Source organism: Babylonia areolata, chromosome 2 (genome assembly GCF_041734735.1).
Source record: "Babylonia areolata isolate BAREFJ2019XMU chromosome 2, ASM4173473v1, whole genome shotgun sequence".
In the NCBI taxonomy this organism is placed as follows: Eukaryota; Metazoa; Mollusca; class Gastropoda; order Neogastropoda; family Buccinidae; genus Babylonia; species Babylonia areolata.
In genome coordinates this window covers 44,620,976-44,638,475 of record NC_134877.1, presented here as the reverse complement: position 1 = coordinate 44,638,475, position 17,500 = coordinate 44,620,976, and the positions used below count along the sequence as shown (strand labels likewise).

The 17,500-nt window shown below is 45.4% G+C and overlaps 2 protein-coding genes across 7 annotated transcripts in view; both read right to left on the bottom strand.

The window, feature by feature from the left end:
• LOC143301782 (polypeptide N-acetylgalactosaminyltransferase 5-like) overlaps positions 1–1,399 on the bottom strand; it is a 23,339-nt gene extending 21,940 nt beyond the window's left edge. Inside the window, exon 1 of one of the 3 annotated variants that reach the window (XM_076616183.1) lies at positions 1,269–1,399. The gene's annotated coding sequence lies outside the window, so the exon portion shown is untranslated. The other 2 variants (XM_076616191.1, XM_076616176.1) reach the window with 2 other exon arrangements.
• A 4,335-nt stretch (positions 1,400–5,734) lies between these two features.
• The window catches only part of LOC143301754 (uncharacterized), a 21,813-nt gene continuing 10,047 nt past the window's right edge, over positions 5,735–17,500 (bottom strand). For all 4 annotated transcript variants that reach the window (XM_076616145.1, XM_076616151.1, XM_076616157.1 and 1 more), the window contains exons 4-5: positions 9,041–9,211; positions 5,735–7,536 (exon numbers count right to left, since the gene is read on the bottom strand). In XM_076616145.1, coding sequence (XP_076472260.1) covers positions 6,724–7,536; positions 9,041–9,211 — 984 coding nt within the window. In that variant the 3' untranslated portion in view covers positions 5,735–6,723. The remainder of the gene's footprint in view (positions 7,537–9,040; positions 9,212–17,500) is intronic.

The window sequence follows — 17,500 nt, the reverse complement described above, 5'->3', positions numbered from 1 at the left end:
CTTCAGAGAAACATGAAATTATGTTTGCCAGAATCGTTTTGATTCTGTATGAATATCCTGACTGATATAGACAATAAACACAAACCGCATAAGATGTGAGGATAGATAGTTAAAGCAAGTAATTGATTAAAAAAAAGAAGAAGAAAAAAAAAGAAGCAACAAGCACCACCTTACTTTGCAGTTTCTACATTCATTGTCGCCTAACTCAACTGAAAATACCCCAACCACCCCTAAAAAAAGAGAAAAAAAAGGAAAGAAAAAAAGAAGAAAAACAGAAACACAAACAACAACAAAAACAGTCAATGGCAAACAAAATAAGTAATCATGTATAAAACATACATTACATATAATGTATCAAACAGTTACAGATGACATACACTGATGTATATACGGGTGAAAGACCCTACTTGTGACAGAAGTGTACTACTTGGGGACATCCAGAGCTGAGAGAAGGTATCCACCCTCCTGATCATGTCCTGTCCTGTTACCTCAAACCACTGTCAGGGAGCAGGAAAACCACACACACGTTCACGAGAGTTTAGGACACGTGACGCGGATGAAACGGTGAGCAAAACACGGCGCACCTTTGTTAGTCTGTGTGAAATCATTGCACATCTTAATGCATGCCTTAGTCAGATTCCTACCGGTCTTAGCCGAGTTTAAAAAAAAGGTTATTTATTTATTCATTTATCTATTGACTTATTTTTTTTTTTTACTTTAATTTTCGTTTTAAGGAGAGATCAGCGATTCCATGTTTATCATCTGAGTGCATTTTATATCCACGAGAGCACAAAATTGTGTTCGGTTTTCATGTACATCGCCACGATGGCTAGTCTCGCATAGTTTGCGCCTTTGACATATTTTGTCTCAAAATGAATGAACAAACTTGGACAATCTATCCAAACAGCTGTGAGGCAACTGTGCAGAACACGTTGAAGAAAAACAGCTAGAAAACATTTCCTCTGAATGACGCTAAACATGTTAAAAAATATTTACTTTGCTTATTACCACAAATTTGTGCATATAATGACACCGGCGTTCTAACTATATACACTTCAATGTGACTTTTTCCAACGCATAAGCACTGTCGTCCAAGCTCACAAACAGTGATCAAAATGACAGCTTCACTTTGTGCTCAAATTTACCGAGCGCTCTTTTTTCGCTTCCCTCTTCAAGCAAGTGTTGCAGTTGACTGATCGATTTTCCAAAGTCAGTTTGTATTTGATGTTGTTCCCGCTTGAATTATGCATTGTCCAGAACATTCTCACCTCTGATTTTGCTGGTCAGACGAGCGGTGTGTTTGATTGATTGAGAACGTGTCGTCACGTGACTGTCACTCAGCCATGACGTCAGTAGCCAGGAAGTGAGTGTGCACAGTTGAGTTGAGAGAGTGGGGGGAAGGAGGGGGGGGGGGTTGTACAGATGTCAAAATAACAACGCTCCCCGCTGGCAGTTGCTTACAACAACATTTTGCGGTAGGGATGGGGTGTGGGGAGGAGAGGGTGGTGTGGCGGAGAGGGGGAGGCACATGCCAAGCGAGGGAGTCACTCTACTTTGACGGCACAGATGTTATTGACAAACACCGCGGTCGTTTTTTTCTCTCCCCCCCCCCAGAGTGAGATTATCGACGTTATGTTTTTTTTCCGACCGCTTCCTCCTCACTTTCCTCCCCTTTCTCTGTGTCTTTGTCTCCGGGTCTCCCTGTATCTATTGGTGTTTTGTCTTGTCTCTGTGTCTCACCCTCTTATTCTCTGTCTTCTCAGGACAGCTCAAGATAATTAATTAACAGGTGGCCATGGAATGCCTTTTGCCAAGTGTATGACGTACGTGCACAACCGTCCTTGCTTGCTTACACACACACACACACACACACACACACACACACACACACACACACACACACGCACGCACGCACACACACACACACACACGAAGAAAAAGTAGCATGCTCACACAAAATAACTATGCATTCATGCGCATGTGGGCATGCGACTCTCAAAAGCTAACGGGAGAACTCACTGATGGGAATGTCAAACACAACAGAATAAGACATATCGGTCCAACAAGTCTCCATTCCATATTCCTGACAGAAAAGATGTTCCTGTTACTCTTTGCTGAAATGAAATAACTCCCCCCCCCCCCTCTCTCTCTCTCTCTCTCAATGTATGCTTATGTGTGTGTAAGTGTGCGTGTGCGAGAGAGAGAGAGAGAGAGAGAGAGGGAGAGAGAGGGAGTGTGTGTGTATGTGTGTGTTCTGTTTTCTTAATTTTTTTTTTATATGTCGATTATTAATACCATGCTTGTCTCTCTCTATCTCTCTCTCTCTCTCTCTCTCTCTCTCTCTCTCTGTGTGTGTGTGTGTGTGTGTGTGTGTGTGTGATTTTTATCGTGCTTATGCCTTTATGTAGTATAGTATTCGCATTCTATGACTTTAAGTAGCATTGTGTAGTATATGCAATGACATATATAATAAAGTTTTGTGTAGTGTAGACCCTGCTTCAGGGCGGGAACTGGATGAAAAAAAGCGCGCCAGTGCTTATCTATTATTCTCGATAATAAAGAATTTGTCTTGTCTTGTCTTGTTTTGTCTTCTCTCTCTCTCTCTCTGTCTCTCTCTGTCTTTCTCTCTCTCTCTCTCTCTCTCTCTCTCTCTCTCTCTGTGCGTGTGTGTGTGTGTGTGTGTGTGTGTGTGTGTGTGTGTGTGTGTGTGTGTGTGTGTGTTACGGGCAAAATAAAAGTATGCAATTCGTGTGGGAAAGAAAGACTACGCCGGTATTTTGTCAGCATGCGTTAAATCAGCTTCTTTCGAAACACTGCGAACTACCATCTACCGCCTTCGCACAGGACACTGCGGCCTCCGAGCACACCTGAAGAGGATTGGAGTGACAACCACATCCCTATGTGATTGCGGCCAGGCTGACCAGACCCCATCCCGTATTCTCCAAGACTGCCCCCTGTATGAGACGATGCGCCAGCAGTCCTGGCCTGGGGGTGCGGACCTCAACACCAAGCTCTGGGGGACGGTAGCCGATCTTCGCCGGACGTCCGAGTTTGTGGCATCCCTCGGACTTCGACCCTGACTGCGTAGCTGTCGAATGCAAAAGAAAGAAAGAAAGAAAGAAAGAAAAGAAACAGTGCGAAAACGTGTTGCTACTCCGGCTGCTGGCGTCTGGCGTCTGTTCTCCGTTATTTGTTACTGTCGTTCAGCTTTCGACGTGAGTGTTTTTTTCATTTTACTTCTCACATCATTTCTATTGTGATTCTGTCAGCGTTCTGATTTCCACGACAATATGTACACCTGTACTGATTGCGCACATAACCAAGCGTGTTTTTCGGTTGGTTTTGTTGTTGTTGTTGACATTTGAGATTGATGATGATGATGATTATGATTGTCAGTGGTAGTAGTAGTAGTAGTAGTAGTAGTAGTAGTAGTAGTAGTAGTAGTAGTTGTAGAAGTAGTAGTAGTAGTAGCTGTTGTTGTTATAATAGAAGAAGTAGTGGTAGTAGTAGCAGGAACTGTTCTAGTAGTAGTTGGACGTACAGTAGGAAATGTAAGACAAGCAGCAACATTTTGTTAAATCATAGATGGGTTTTCGTTTTGGTTTCGAAATGGTAAAATGTTTAATCAACTGTGTTTGCTTTTCTGACTCGCAAGGGTCTGGTACAGTTATTTTGGCCGCTCCAGCTATGAAGGAAACTTAGCTTCTTGTGACGAATTTCTGCGGCGTACCCTGAAGTCTGCAAATTCGTATGTAGTGTGACGAAGAATAAAATAGTGCGCATGGAAAAAACGTGTTTCAAGTATCAGTGCCTGAGAGAGAGAGAGAGAGAGAGAGAGAGAGAGAATGACAGACAGACAGACACATGGACGGAAAGAGACAAAGATGGCTAAAGATACAGAGGGATATATACATATACATACATACATACATACATATATATATATATATATATATATATATATATGTATCTACAGAGAGAGAGAGAGAGAGAATACAGACAGATAAATGGAGCTTCCCGAGGTCATATATAGCCTAAGTAAAGGGTCACTACAGTCACTGGGGCATGAAACTGTTCGTGCAAATTGTTTATTTCATCCTCCCCCCCCACCCCCCCGCCCTTCTTATTATTGAATATGATCACTTTGTAACGGACAAAAGAAAAGTATGTAACTCACACAGAAAAAAAAAGAGAACACGCAGATGGTTTGTCAACACGCGTTGAATTGACATATATCTTCTTCGTTTGTGGGATGCAACTCCAACGCTTATGTACACGAGTGGGCCTTTACGTGTACCGCCGATTTTTACCCCGCCCTGTAGGCAGCCATAAATAAATAAGTATATATATATATATATATATATATATATATATATAGTTATATAGTTATATATAGTTATATATAGTTATATATGTGTATATTGAAACACTGCGAAAACGTGGTGCTATTTCGATCAGGTTACTGTTGCATGTTCTCCCTCATTTATCCCTGTCGTTCAGGTCTCGACGTCAGTTTTCTTTCTTTCTTTCCTTCTTTCTTTCTTTTTTCTTCTTTTTCTTTTCCTCACATTGTTTCTATCGTGATTTTGTCAGCGTTCTGGTTTCTACGATGTGTAAGCTAATGTACATAACCCACTTCATCATGCAGTTCGTGATTTTTGAACCTCTTTCCCCTTTTAATCTTTTCAAGTTATTTTGAAATAGCAGAAGGGTTATTTAGTTGATACCTGCGCTTATTTTCCTCTACTGTTATGTTGTACGAAATTTGGGCATCCAATGGGGGAATAGCTTTTCCATACTATACATAACGTTTCCCCTGTGTCAGTACTTGTTTGCATGACAATGCTTGGGTTCTAACAGCTAAGCTGTCCATTCTTGCTCAGCATACTTCTTTATGACCTCCTTTGCACCCTCTTAACTTTGAAATAATGGAAGGGTTGTTTCGTCGTTGACTTCACTTACTGCGCGAAAGTGTAAACATCGCTGAATTCAAAGCCCCAGTAACGTACACCGCGTTCGTAGAATGAGTGTTCCACAGCCAATATGGCGGACAGCGTGTTGTCTGCACCCTGCTACATGGTCCTCGGTCGGAGACCAAGCTCTATGCGCTTTACAAACTCGCAAGCATTTGCACAGCGGGCTGTCCAGCTGGGTAGAGCCGACTGACAGCTGCCATTGAGTGCTCATCATTCGTTTCCTGTGTCATATAATCATGTTTCAGTTAAGAACACATATACACTCATACATACATAACCTCGAAAAGCTCCATAGAGTACAATCTGCTACATGACGTACAAAAGTTCCATACATAAGACAGAAAACGACGGGTTCATTGCACGAAGCATGCGCAATTCCGTTGCTAGCAATAACACACAGAACACAATGCATTATAACACGTTAACTCTTTATTACAGCATGCGAAGCACAGTTAACTGAGAGTCTTTTCCTACATAATGAAGGAGACAGTTTACACAGTAAACTGTTATTATATCAACACAAATCTTCACACAGATAGTCTCTTCCCAAGCACCAAACAGTTCGCGACATGCACAAAACAAAGTTATGGGTTGAATCCATACATATATGCATTTGCATTACACATCCTTCTCCTTATATGTTGTATTATCGTCATTTTCGTTTTCTTTGTGTGTGTTTTTGTTTGTTTGTTTGTTTGTTTGTTTTTGATTTTGCTTTTTTTTGTTTTGTTTTTGTTTTTTTTTGGTTTTTTGAGGGGGGGTGGTATGGAGGGTTGTGGTTTTTTTGTTTGTTTGTTTTGTTTTGTTCTGATTTTTTCTTAAAAGAAAAAAAAGACAAATGTATGCGATTGTTTACCACCTTGTACTTGTGAACTGAATAAAAACAAGTTTAAAAAAAAAGAAGAAAATAAAAGAAAGACAGAAAAAAAAGGATTGAATAATAATCGTAAACGTCAGTCCGTTGAGCACAAGCACATAATAAATATCATGCAGTACACCATAATTATGTCGACACGCTTTCGTTTATTTTCGGCGACTGCGCATGCACACAAGTACAAACACCCCCCGCCACACCCACACACACCCGCCACACACACACACACACACACACACACGCACACGCACACGCACACACACACACACACTTAAGGAATACTATTTGCATTGCATGGTGGCATGCTAAATCTTCTATTGATTTTTTTTTTTATGTGTTATATTCTCAAACAAACTGTTTTACTGACAGATATATACTCACAGGCAGATAAACATTCAGACAGACATGCAGACAGACACATACAGACTGACAGATATACAGGCTGATAGATAGATAGGTAGATAGATACATACATACATACATACATATGGGCAAGTCCACAATGTAGTTATGACAGTGAAAGGTCACAGGGTAATTCATAACGGCCAAAGATCATAAGGTAAGTCATGGGGGCGACAGTCCACAAAATCATAACGGCTAAAGTACACTAACGGCCGAAGTCCACAAGGTAAGTCACAAAGGCGAAAGGTCACAGGGCAGGCTATAACGGCCAATAGTCATGTCATAACGGCGAAAGTCCACAGGGTAAGTCATAACGGCGAAAGTCCAACAAGTGAGAATCCTCGTGCAAACAGTCGGCCAGGCGAGGGTGAAGGCGAGGGTGGTGGTAGTCCATGAGGTGAGGGAAGCGGGGTAGGACCACCTCCCCCCCCCCACGCCCCCCACCCCCACCCCCACATCACGTCACACCGCTCAAGACACCGACGTGCCGGAGCTCTTCAGCATCGTCATCCCTCCCCCCACCACCACTCTCCCCCTCATCCTGTCCCCACCGTCCCCGCCACCAACCCCTCCTCCTCCTCCCGTACTGCCTCCCCCACCCCTGCACCCCTCCCCCACCCCGCCATGACGCATGCCGGCGGACAGGGAAGAGGACTTGCAGCAGCAACAACAACAACAGCAGCAAGAGCGGACACCAGCCCGCAGGTAGTGGCGGAGACGGTCGGTGCTGAGCCCGTAGGCCAAGGGGTTGACGACGGCGTTGAGGTAGGCCAGGCACATGGCGCCCAGGAAGGCCTGGGACGACACGTGCATCACGTCGAGGTAGGCGTCCCTCATGATGAGCAGGAAGACGACGAAGATGGGCGCCCACATGAGGAGGAAGAGCAGCACCAGGCACACCAGGGTTCTCACCACCTGAAGCTCGCGGCTGCTGCGCCGTCTTCTGGCGTCCAGGGTGGAGGTGGTGGCGGTGGTGGTGGTGGTGAGGCCGGCAAGGCCAGGGGATGCCGGGGAGGAGGGGCCGGGGGAGGTGGAGGGGGTAGAGGTCAGGGCAGGGAGGTGGGGGCGGCCCCCTTTGGACAGCAGTCCCGGCAGGAACAGCCTGACCCCTGTCCCTCCCCCTCCCTCGGCAGCCCCCGGGGACTTGGAAGTGGGGTCGTGGTGTTGGGGCAGGGGTGGGTAAGCGAAGGGCGGAGGGGTGGTTGGGGGCAGGAGGGTCGGGGTGAGGAGTGCGGAGGAGGTGGAGATGTGTCTGTGGCGTTGCTTCCTCATGGCGGCTCGCACCTGTCAAAACAGTGTGGAGAGTCAAGTGGTCATCAGGCAACCTGGGTTCAACACTCACGACAGTCACATGTCCTCGATCTCTTCCAAGCGGCGAAACCGTTGAAGCAATCATATAACTTATACACACGCACTCCAACCCCCCCCCCCCCCACACACACACACACACACACGCACACACACAGAGACTCGAAAGATACTGTACACATTACACAGACTGAGAGAGAGAGAGAGAGAGAGAGAGAGAGAGAGAGAGAGAGAGAGAGAGAGAGAGACGGACACACAGACAAACAGACACACTGAGAACGTAGTACGAGGAACAGGAACTGATCCCATCCCATGGCGATACAAAGATTGATTTTCACCGTCCTAGCAGCCAGCTGTCGTGTAACGACTTCACCACACCCATGTGGGTTATTTCCATCATAAATAATTGTGTGTTCGTCGTTTCTGTGCTTGTGGGTTTGCTGGTTTCTTTCTTTTGTTTTATTTTTTTTAAAACTTTTTAATTCATTTTTTACCCGTTTAGTTCATTCTGCCAATGTAACATCGGACCGTCTTGTTGAAGTAAAACTACCACTGTACTGTTCCTTGTTCCTTGTGTTGCAAAGTAGGTGGGAATCACAAAAGAAAACAAAAGAGCAAAGAAAGAACAGCCATCGTGTAATCCACTGACAACGATCGATTTTAGGTCGCCAGGAGGTCATTCACATGAGGAGACCCTGCACTGCTGCTGAGTCACTTCGGTGGTGTTCAGGAGTGCCTGCTTGGGTGGGTGCAAAATACGCGCAGGACATCACCTATTGAGCCCTCTGCTGACGTCAATGATGAGTGAGCGTCACCACAGAGTAGGGACCGCCACTCCAGCGAAAGTCTCTCATAAGTTTGCCGACACCGAAGACCTTTGCAGGACTCACCCCGAGCATGGAAGCGGAGGGGCTAGAGACAGGCCACAATGGGAGCAGGGTATGAAACCACAGAATTTGGAACGTTTTTTCTTTTTATTCATCCTTTTTATATTGATGATGAATGAGGATGCCGATGATGACGATACTGCCATGGAGGTCCATTTAAGCTTTGGGAGTCTCCACGCTTCCTTTCGTAATGATATCCTGACATCAATCGGGCCCTAGAGCTACAGACATTTGCAGTGCTGGTCAGGAAGTTTCAGCCACACACCCAAAGACGCATTCCTAATCTTGATGATTGTCTGGTCCGTCTTCCCATTTAATATGCCTATAGCACACTCAACGTTGGGTCGGAGCGGACCATGGGCCGAAAAACCAAATATTTTGATCATGTCATTATGATGATGATGAACGTGAAGATAGTAATGAAGATGATGATGAAGACAAAGATGATGACGGCGACGATGACGACATCGACGTCGACGATGATGCCGACGACGACGAGGATGAAGATGATGATGGTGGTGGTGATGACGACGACGACAACGATGACGATGATGATGATGATGATGATGATGAAGATGAAGATGATCACCAACCTTGTGTACTTTGATGAAGATGCAGACGTGACTGACGACGAGGATGACGATGGGGACGATGAAGCCCACCCCACACACCACGGAGGTGAAGAGCACGACCACACTGACACCCTGAGTACGTGGCCAGCCCAAGGTACAGATGGACACCGTACCCGATCCGAAAGGACAGTCCTGGGACACACCATGGAATTAATCAAGGGCTTACCACAGCAAGGGGAAACACACAATGACATTTTACACACCATGGAATTCAACGGCTTACTACAGCGAGCGGATACACATTTTGACATGTAACACACCATGGAATTCAACGAGGAAATACACCTTTTGACATGTTAAAACACCATGGAATTCAACTAGGGGATACACCTTTTGACATGTAACACACCATGGGATTCAACGGCGTACTACAGCGAGGGGATACACCTTTTGACATGTTAACACACGATGGAATTGAACGCGGAAATACACCTTTTGACATGCAACACACCATGGAAACAATGGTTTATTACAGCGAGGGGATACACCTTTTGACATGTTAACACACCGATGAATCAGCAAAAGAATAAACCTTTTGACATGTAAAACACCATGGAATTTAACGGCTTACTACAGCGAGGGGATACACCTTTGGCATGTAACACACCATGGGATTCAACGGCTAACTACAGCAAGAGGATACACCTTTTGATATTAACACACCATGGGATTCAAAGGTTTACTACAGCGAGGGGATACACCTTTTGACATCTGAAACACCATGGAATCAACGGTTTACTACAGCAAGGGGATACACCTTTTGACATGTAACACACCTTTGAATCAGCGAAGGGATACATATTTTGACATGTAACACACCACAGGATCAAAGGCTCACTACAGCGAGGGATACACCTTTTGACATGTAACATACCATGGGATTCAACGGCTTACTACAGCGAGGGGATACACCTTTTGACATGTTAACACACCATGGAATCAACCATTTACTACAGCGAGGGGATACACCTTTTGACACGTTAACACACCATAGAATCAAATGAGGGGATACACCTTTTGACATGTTAACACACCATAGAATCAAATGAGGGGATGCACCTTTTGACATGTTAACACACCATAGAATCAAATGAGGGGATACACCTTTTGACATGTTAACACACCATAGAATCAAATGAGGGGATACACCTTTTGACATGTTAACACACCATAGAATCAAATGAGAGGATACACCTTTTGACATGTAACACACCATGGAATCAGCGGTTTATTACAGCGAGGGGATATTAACCCAATGTCACTGCTGTCCAGAGTGTTAGCTGTTGGGGATATCAACCAAACAGCGCTGGCTGGTGTTCAGAGTGTTCACTATTAGGGATATTAACCTAAAAGCACTGGTATTCAGTGAAAAGTTAGTTGTTCACTACTGAGTATATTAACCCAACAGCATTGGTGTTCAGAGTGTTTATTACTGGGGATACTAATTCAACAGCACACATGTTCAGAGTGCTCCCTATTGGTGATACTAACCTAACAGTACTGGCATTCAGTGTATAGTGTGTACACTATTGAGTTTATCAACCGAACAGCATTGGTTTGTACATTATTGGGTATATTAGCCTAACAACACTGGTGTTCAGTGTAAAATGTGTACATTATTGAGTATATTGACCCAACAGCACTGGTGTTTTAAAAAAAAAACCAGGATGTTGTTCTTTATTAGGGATTGGTTTATAGTCCGGACAGGATGTCGTCACATGAAATACTGGTGACACGTCCGGCAGCAACAGCTGTTTTATTCGGTTTGCTGAACACTCTCTCTCTCTTTGTGTGTGTGTGTGTGTGTGTGTGTGTGTGTGTGTGTGTGTGTGTGTGTGTGTGTGTGTTTATGTGTGTGTGTGTTTATGTGTGTGTGTGTATGTGTGCGTGCGTGCGTGCGTGTGTGTGTGTGTGCGTGCGTGCGCGCGCGCGCGCGTGTGTGTGTGTGTGTGTGTGTGCGTGCGTGCGTGTGTGTGTGTGTGTGTGTGTGTGTGTGTGTGTGTGTGTGTGTGTGTGTGTGTGTGTGTGTGTGTGTGTGTGTGTGTGTGTGTGTGTGTTTGTGCTTGTGTGCACGTGAGTGCGTTATGTATTGCTGTCCCTTGTTGTGTTAGTCAATAATTAATTACGTTCACCCAGTGCAGTGCGCGCGAGCGTGTGTGTGTGTGTATGTGTGCATGAGTGCGTTTGTATTACTGTCCCTTGCTGTGTTAGTCAATAATTAATTACGTTCACTCAGTATCTGCCTTCACTTTGAATGTTATGCTGTAATAGTGTTTCTTCATCACAAACATCATCATCATCATCAGCAGCAGCAGCTTCGTCGTTCCCATTGGCATCGTCGTTAAAGTCGCGTACGTCATCGTCCTTTATATCATCACTGTCATCACCACCGTCACAATGATAATCATCGATGTCATCATCACCACTAACACCGTCCCATTCATCGTTGTCATCACCACTAATACCGTCATTATTATCGTTGTCATCACCGCTAATACCGTCATCATTATCGTTGTCATCACCACTAATACCGTCATCATCATCGTTGTCATCACCACTAATACCGTCATCATTATCGTTGTCATCACCACTAATACCGTCATCATTATCGTTGTCATCACCACTAATACCGTCATCATCATCGTTGTCATCACCACTAACACCGTCATCATTATCGTTGTCATCACCACGAACACCGTCATCATTATCGTTGTCATCACCACTAATACCGTCATCATTATCGTTGTCATCACCACTAACACCGTCATCATTATCGTTGTCATCACCACTAATACCGTCATCATCATCGTTGTCATCACCACTAATACCGTCATCATTATCGTTGTCATCACCACTAATACCGTCATCATTATCGTTGTCATCACCACTAACACCGTCATCATTATCGTTGTCATCACCACGAACACAACTACCATCATCGTCATCACCACTGTCACCACCTTCATCATTATCGTTGTCATCACCACTAACACCGCCATCATTATCGTTGTCATCACCACTAACACCGTCATCATTATCGTTGTCATCACCACTAACACTGTCATCATCATCGTTGTCATCACCACTAACACCAGCATCATCATCGTTGACATCACCACTAACACCAGCATCATCATCGTTGTCATCACCACTGTCACCGTCATCTTCATTGTCGTCATCACCACTAACACCGCCATCATTATCGTTGTCATCACCACTGTCACCATTTTCATCATCGTTTTCATCACCACTCTCACTGATATCATTATTGTTTTCATCACCACTATTACCATCATCATCATCATCACCTCTAAAACCTTCTTCATCGTCGTTGTCATCATCACTGTCACCACCATTATCATCGCCTTTGTCATCACCACTGCCACCGTCATCATTATCATTGTCATCAGCACTGTCACCGTCATCATCATCTCATCACTACTAAGACTGTCATCGTCATCGTCAGTTGTCGTCACCACCGTCACCGTCCTCACCGCTGCCATCACCACTGATACCGTCATCATCATCGTTGCCATGTATTGGTCATCACCATTATCGTCGTTTCCCTGTGTCGGCCGTCAGCTCCACCCTCCTCTCCTTCTTCTTCTTCTTCTTCTGCGTTCGTGGGCAGCAACTCCCACGTTCACTCGCATGCACACGAGTGGGATTTTACGTGTATGACCGTTTTTACCCCGCCATGTAGGCAGCCACATTCCGTTTTCGGGGGTGTGCATGCTGGGTATGTTCTTGTTTCCATAACCCACCGAACGCTGACATGGATTACAGGATCTTTAACGTGCGTATTTGATCTTCTGCGTGCGTATACACACGAAGGGTGTTCAGGCACTAGCAGGTCTGCACATATGTTGACCTGGGAGATCGTAAAAATCACCACCCTTCACCCACCAGGCGCCGTCACCGTGATTCGAACCCGGGACCCTCAGTTTGACAGTCCAACGCTTTAACCACTACCGACTGTGTGGGGCAGGAAGGGATATGACCATGGTGTTAAGCTGGGGGTGGGGGAGGCACCGACGCCTATCGGGTGAGAACGACGCCACATCCTGACACAACATTGCTGTTGGACAACACGTGTACATGGCAGCATGTTCATGCTTAAGCTTGAGCCCCTCATGAATGGGTATATGACTCCGTGTTTGTAAAGCGCTTAGCTTGGTCTCTCCGATCAAGCATGGGCGCTACATAAGTACTCGTATTATATCATCATATCATATATGAACATTATGTTATGTGAACACCATATCACAATGTATGTGAACATCATGATACAAATATAAACATGAATGTAGCCAGATTGCCCTTTTGGAACAGAACATTGAGCACTCAACATTTTCGTGAAGTAGTGAATTTTCGGAATTTTAAAGCTTTGTATGTCTAACATCGCTTAATTACAGACAAGGTTGCAGATATTCAGCTATGTATTCTAAACAATGCAGGTTGTCATTAATGTTTACACCTTTTTTTTCTGAATATGCTTTTCAAATGGACAACAATGAAAAACGTGCACCTAATTTCCTTTTGATTCCGAATGTATAAAGATGGACTGCTAATTGAGAATAACCTCACCTCCGAAAACGGAGAATGGCTGCTTACATGGCAGGGTAAAAACGGGCATACACGTAAAAGCCCAGTCGTGTAGATACGAGTGAATGTGGGAGTTGCAGCCCACGAACGAAGAAGAAGAGGAAGAGAATAACCTCCCCCGATTATTTTCCTTATTTTAAATATTGATCCATATTTTGCACAAAGTTTTGTTTTAGATTTAGGACATAGAATAATTCATGTGAAAGAAAGAGAGGATGATGAGAGATGGAGAGACAAGGGAAGGGGGGGAGAGAGAGAGGAGGATGGAGAGGGAGAGAAGGGAGAGAGAGAGGGGGGGAGATGGGAGAGGGGGACGGGGAGAGACAATGAAGGAGGGAGAGAGAAATGGTGAGGATAGGGAGAGATGGGTAGAGAGACAGATGTATAGATAGAGAGTGAATAGTGTAGAGAGGGAGATAGAAGGGTTGTGTGTGTGTGTGTGTGTGTGTGTGTGTGTGTGTGTGTGTGTGTAAGAGAGAGAGAGAGAGAGAGAGAGAGAGAGAGAGGGAGAGAGAACTGGAGACAGAGAGGGAGTTACAAAGCCAGAAAGAAAGGGCGGTAGAGAAGGGGCGACACACACACACACACACACACACACACACACACACACACACACACACACACACACACACACACACCTTGTACATTTTTTGCCACACGGGCAAACACAAACACGTCGGCATACTTCATCAAAAGTTACGCGAAATACCAAATGCTGCAGACAAAAAAACAACAAAAATCCCCCAAAACAACAACAATAAAAACCCTACAAAAAAGCCAAAAGAAACACGGGAGTACATATATATATATATAAGAAAGTGGTGTTGTTTTGGAATCGATTTATGCAAGGCACGTAGTGACTGGTGTGATCTGCACCTCAACTCACCGTGAAGTGAAACAGGATTAGAACTTGTTCAACATTTGACATTGTTGTTCTTTTTTTGTTTTGTGTTTTGTTTTGTTTTGCTTTTATTCTTGATAGCTTCTCTCTACCCCCCCCCCCCCCACCCCCCAGCCACCCTCTATCTCTCTTGCCCCCATTCTTTCTCTTCTGCCCCCTCTTTCTCTGTCTTTCTCTGTCTCTCTTTTCCCTCTCCCCTCCCCTCTCTGTTTCTTGTTCCTGTCTGTCTGTCCGTCTCTCTCTCTCTCTCTCTCTCTCTCTCTCTCACACACACACACACACACACACACACACACACACACACACACACACACACACACACACACACACACACACACACACACACACTTTCCTGTCTGTATTTTGTCTTTGTCTTTGTCTGTCTCTGTTTTTTTCTTTCTCTCTCTCTCTTCTCTCACTCTCTTCTGTCTGTTTTCTTCCTCTCCCTCCCCGCTCTGTCTCTCTGTTTCTGTCTGTTTGTCTGTCTCTTTTCTGTCTGCCTGTCTGTCTTTCCTTCCTCTCCCTCACCCCTCTATCTGTCTGTCTGTCTTTCCTTCCTCTCCCTCACCCCCCTGTCTGTCTGTCTGTCTTTCCTTCCTCTCCCTCGCTCCTCATGTCTGTCTGTCTTTCCTTCCTCTCCCTCACCCTCTGTCTGTCTGTCTGCCTGTCTGTCTTTCCTTCCTCTCCCTCGCCCCTCTGTCTGTCTGTCTTTCCTTCCTCTCCCTCGCCCTCTGTCTGTCTGTCTGTCTTTCCTTCCTCTCCCTCGCCCCTCTGTCTGTCTGTCTGTCTTTCCTTCCTCTCCCTCACCCCCCTGTCTGTCTGTCTGTCTTTCCTTCCTCTCCCTCACCCCTCTGTCTGTCTGTCTTTCCTTCCTCTCCCTCGCCCCTCTGTCTGTCTGTCTGTCTTTCCTTCCTCTCCCTCGCCCCTCTGTCTGTCTTTCCTTCCTCTCCCTCGCCCCTCTGTCTGTCTGTCTTTCCTTCCTCTCCCTCGCCCCTCTGTCTGTCTGTCTTTCCTTCCTCTCCCTCACCCCTCTGTCTGTCTGTCTTTCCTTCCTCTCCCTCACCCCTCTGTCTGTCTGTCTTTCCTTCCTCTCCCTCACCTCCCTGTCTGTCTTTCCTTCCTCTCCCTCACCCCTCTGTCTGTCTGTCTGTCTTTCCTTCCTATCCCTCGCCCCTCTGTCTGTCTGTCTGTCTGTCTTTCCTTCCTCTCCCTCGCCCCTCTGTCTGTCTGTCTTTCCTTCCTCTCCCTCGCCCCTCTGTCTGTCTGTCTGTCTTTCCTTCCTCTCCCTCACCCTCTGTCTTTCCTTCCTCTCCCTCACCCTCTGTCTTTCCTTCCTCTCCCTCGCCCCTCTGTCTGCCCCTTCTTTCTCTGTCTTTCTGTCTGCTCTGTTTGCCTGTCTGTTTCCCTTCGCTCTTCCTCCCCTGTTTCTGTCTGTCTCTCTGTCCATGGCCTTCGTGAAGGGCCACTTCGAGGGCTTCGGTCTACCTGTCTGTCTGTCTGTCTCCTGTCCCTGTGAACGCATGAGTATAAGAAAGTGTATGTTTGGATTGTTTTGTCGTGTGAAAGGTGAGTGTGTGTGCGTCTGTCTGTATGAAGGCTGAATATAATGAAGATGTGGCATTTTTGAATGAAATCTTTTTTTTCCCTATCTGTCTGTCTGTCTGTCTCTGTCTGTCTTTCTCACTTCTGTCTGTCTGTCTGTCTTTCCTTCCTCCCCCCCCCCCCCCCCCCCTATGTCTCTGTTTCTGTTTCTCTCTGTCTGGCTATCTATCTGTCTGTCTCTCTTTCTTTCCTCTCCCTCCCTGCTCTGTCTCTGTCTCCCTCTCTCTCTTTCTCTCTCTCTCTCGCCTTTGGGATTTTCATTTATGTGTCACTGTTCAGATGTTGGCACGCTCATTACCATCACAACGCTGCTCTAAGCTATCTGTGTTCATGGTTTGTGAAACAAGCATTCACATCGCCCTCCGTTCCCTCCGGCCCACGGGCTTACTTCAAACAAATCTTTAAACAAATCTTTATTAAGAAAACATGTCACATATGTACACATGAACAACAGAGCTATCAGATTTTATAGGGCTTGAACACATCATTTGGCCCATGGATATGCTAAATCGCCTGTCTCTCTCTGTGTATGTATGCATGTCTGTCTGTCTCTTTCTCATTCTTTCTTTCGTATTTTTCTTTCTTTCTTTCTTTTATTACTTTCTTTCTTTCTTTCTTTGTGAATGATTGTTATTCCTTGACGGGCGCAATAGCCGAGTGGTTAAAGCGTTGGACTGTCAATCTGAGGGTCCCGGGTTCGAATCACGGTGACGGCGCCTGGTGGGTAAAGGGTGGAGATTTTTACGATCTCCCAGGTCAACATATGTGCAGACCTGCTAGTGCCTGAACCCCTTTCGTGTGTATATGCAAGCAGGAGATCAAATACGCACGTTAAAGATCCTGTAATCCATGTCAGCGTTCGGTGGGTTATGGAAACAAGAACATACCCAGCATGCACACCCCTGAAAACGGAGTGTGGCTGCCTACATACATGGCGGGGTAAAAACGGTCATACACGTAAAAGCCCACTCGTGTGCATACGAGTGAACGTGGGAGTTGCAGCCCACGAACGCAGAAGAAGAAGAAGAAGATTGTTATTCCCTCTCGTTCTCTATTTCCGTGTCCGATGGTAACGCTGTGTGGTCCCCTCTGCTATTCCGCCTGCGGCGTCAGCAAGGGCTGGGTGACTGTTTGTTCCCTGTTTGTCTTTTAGTCGTTGATTTTGATGATTTTGTTAATAGTTCTGTCATAATGTGTTCACTTTGATGCACCCCCTACACCTCACCCCCTCTTTATATTTTTTAAATTTTGTTTAATACTCAAGGCTGTGTGAAGAAAGCATGCCTATCTGCTTATCTCATTCGTTTCGTATC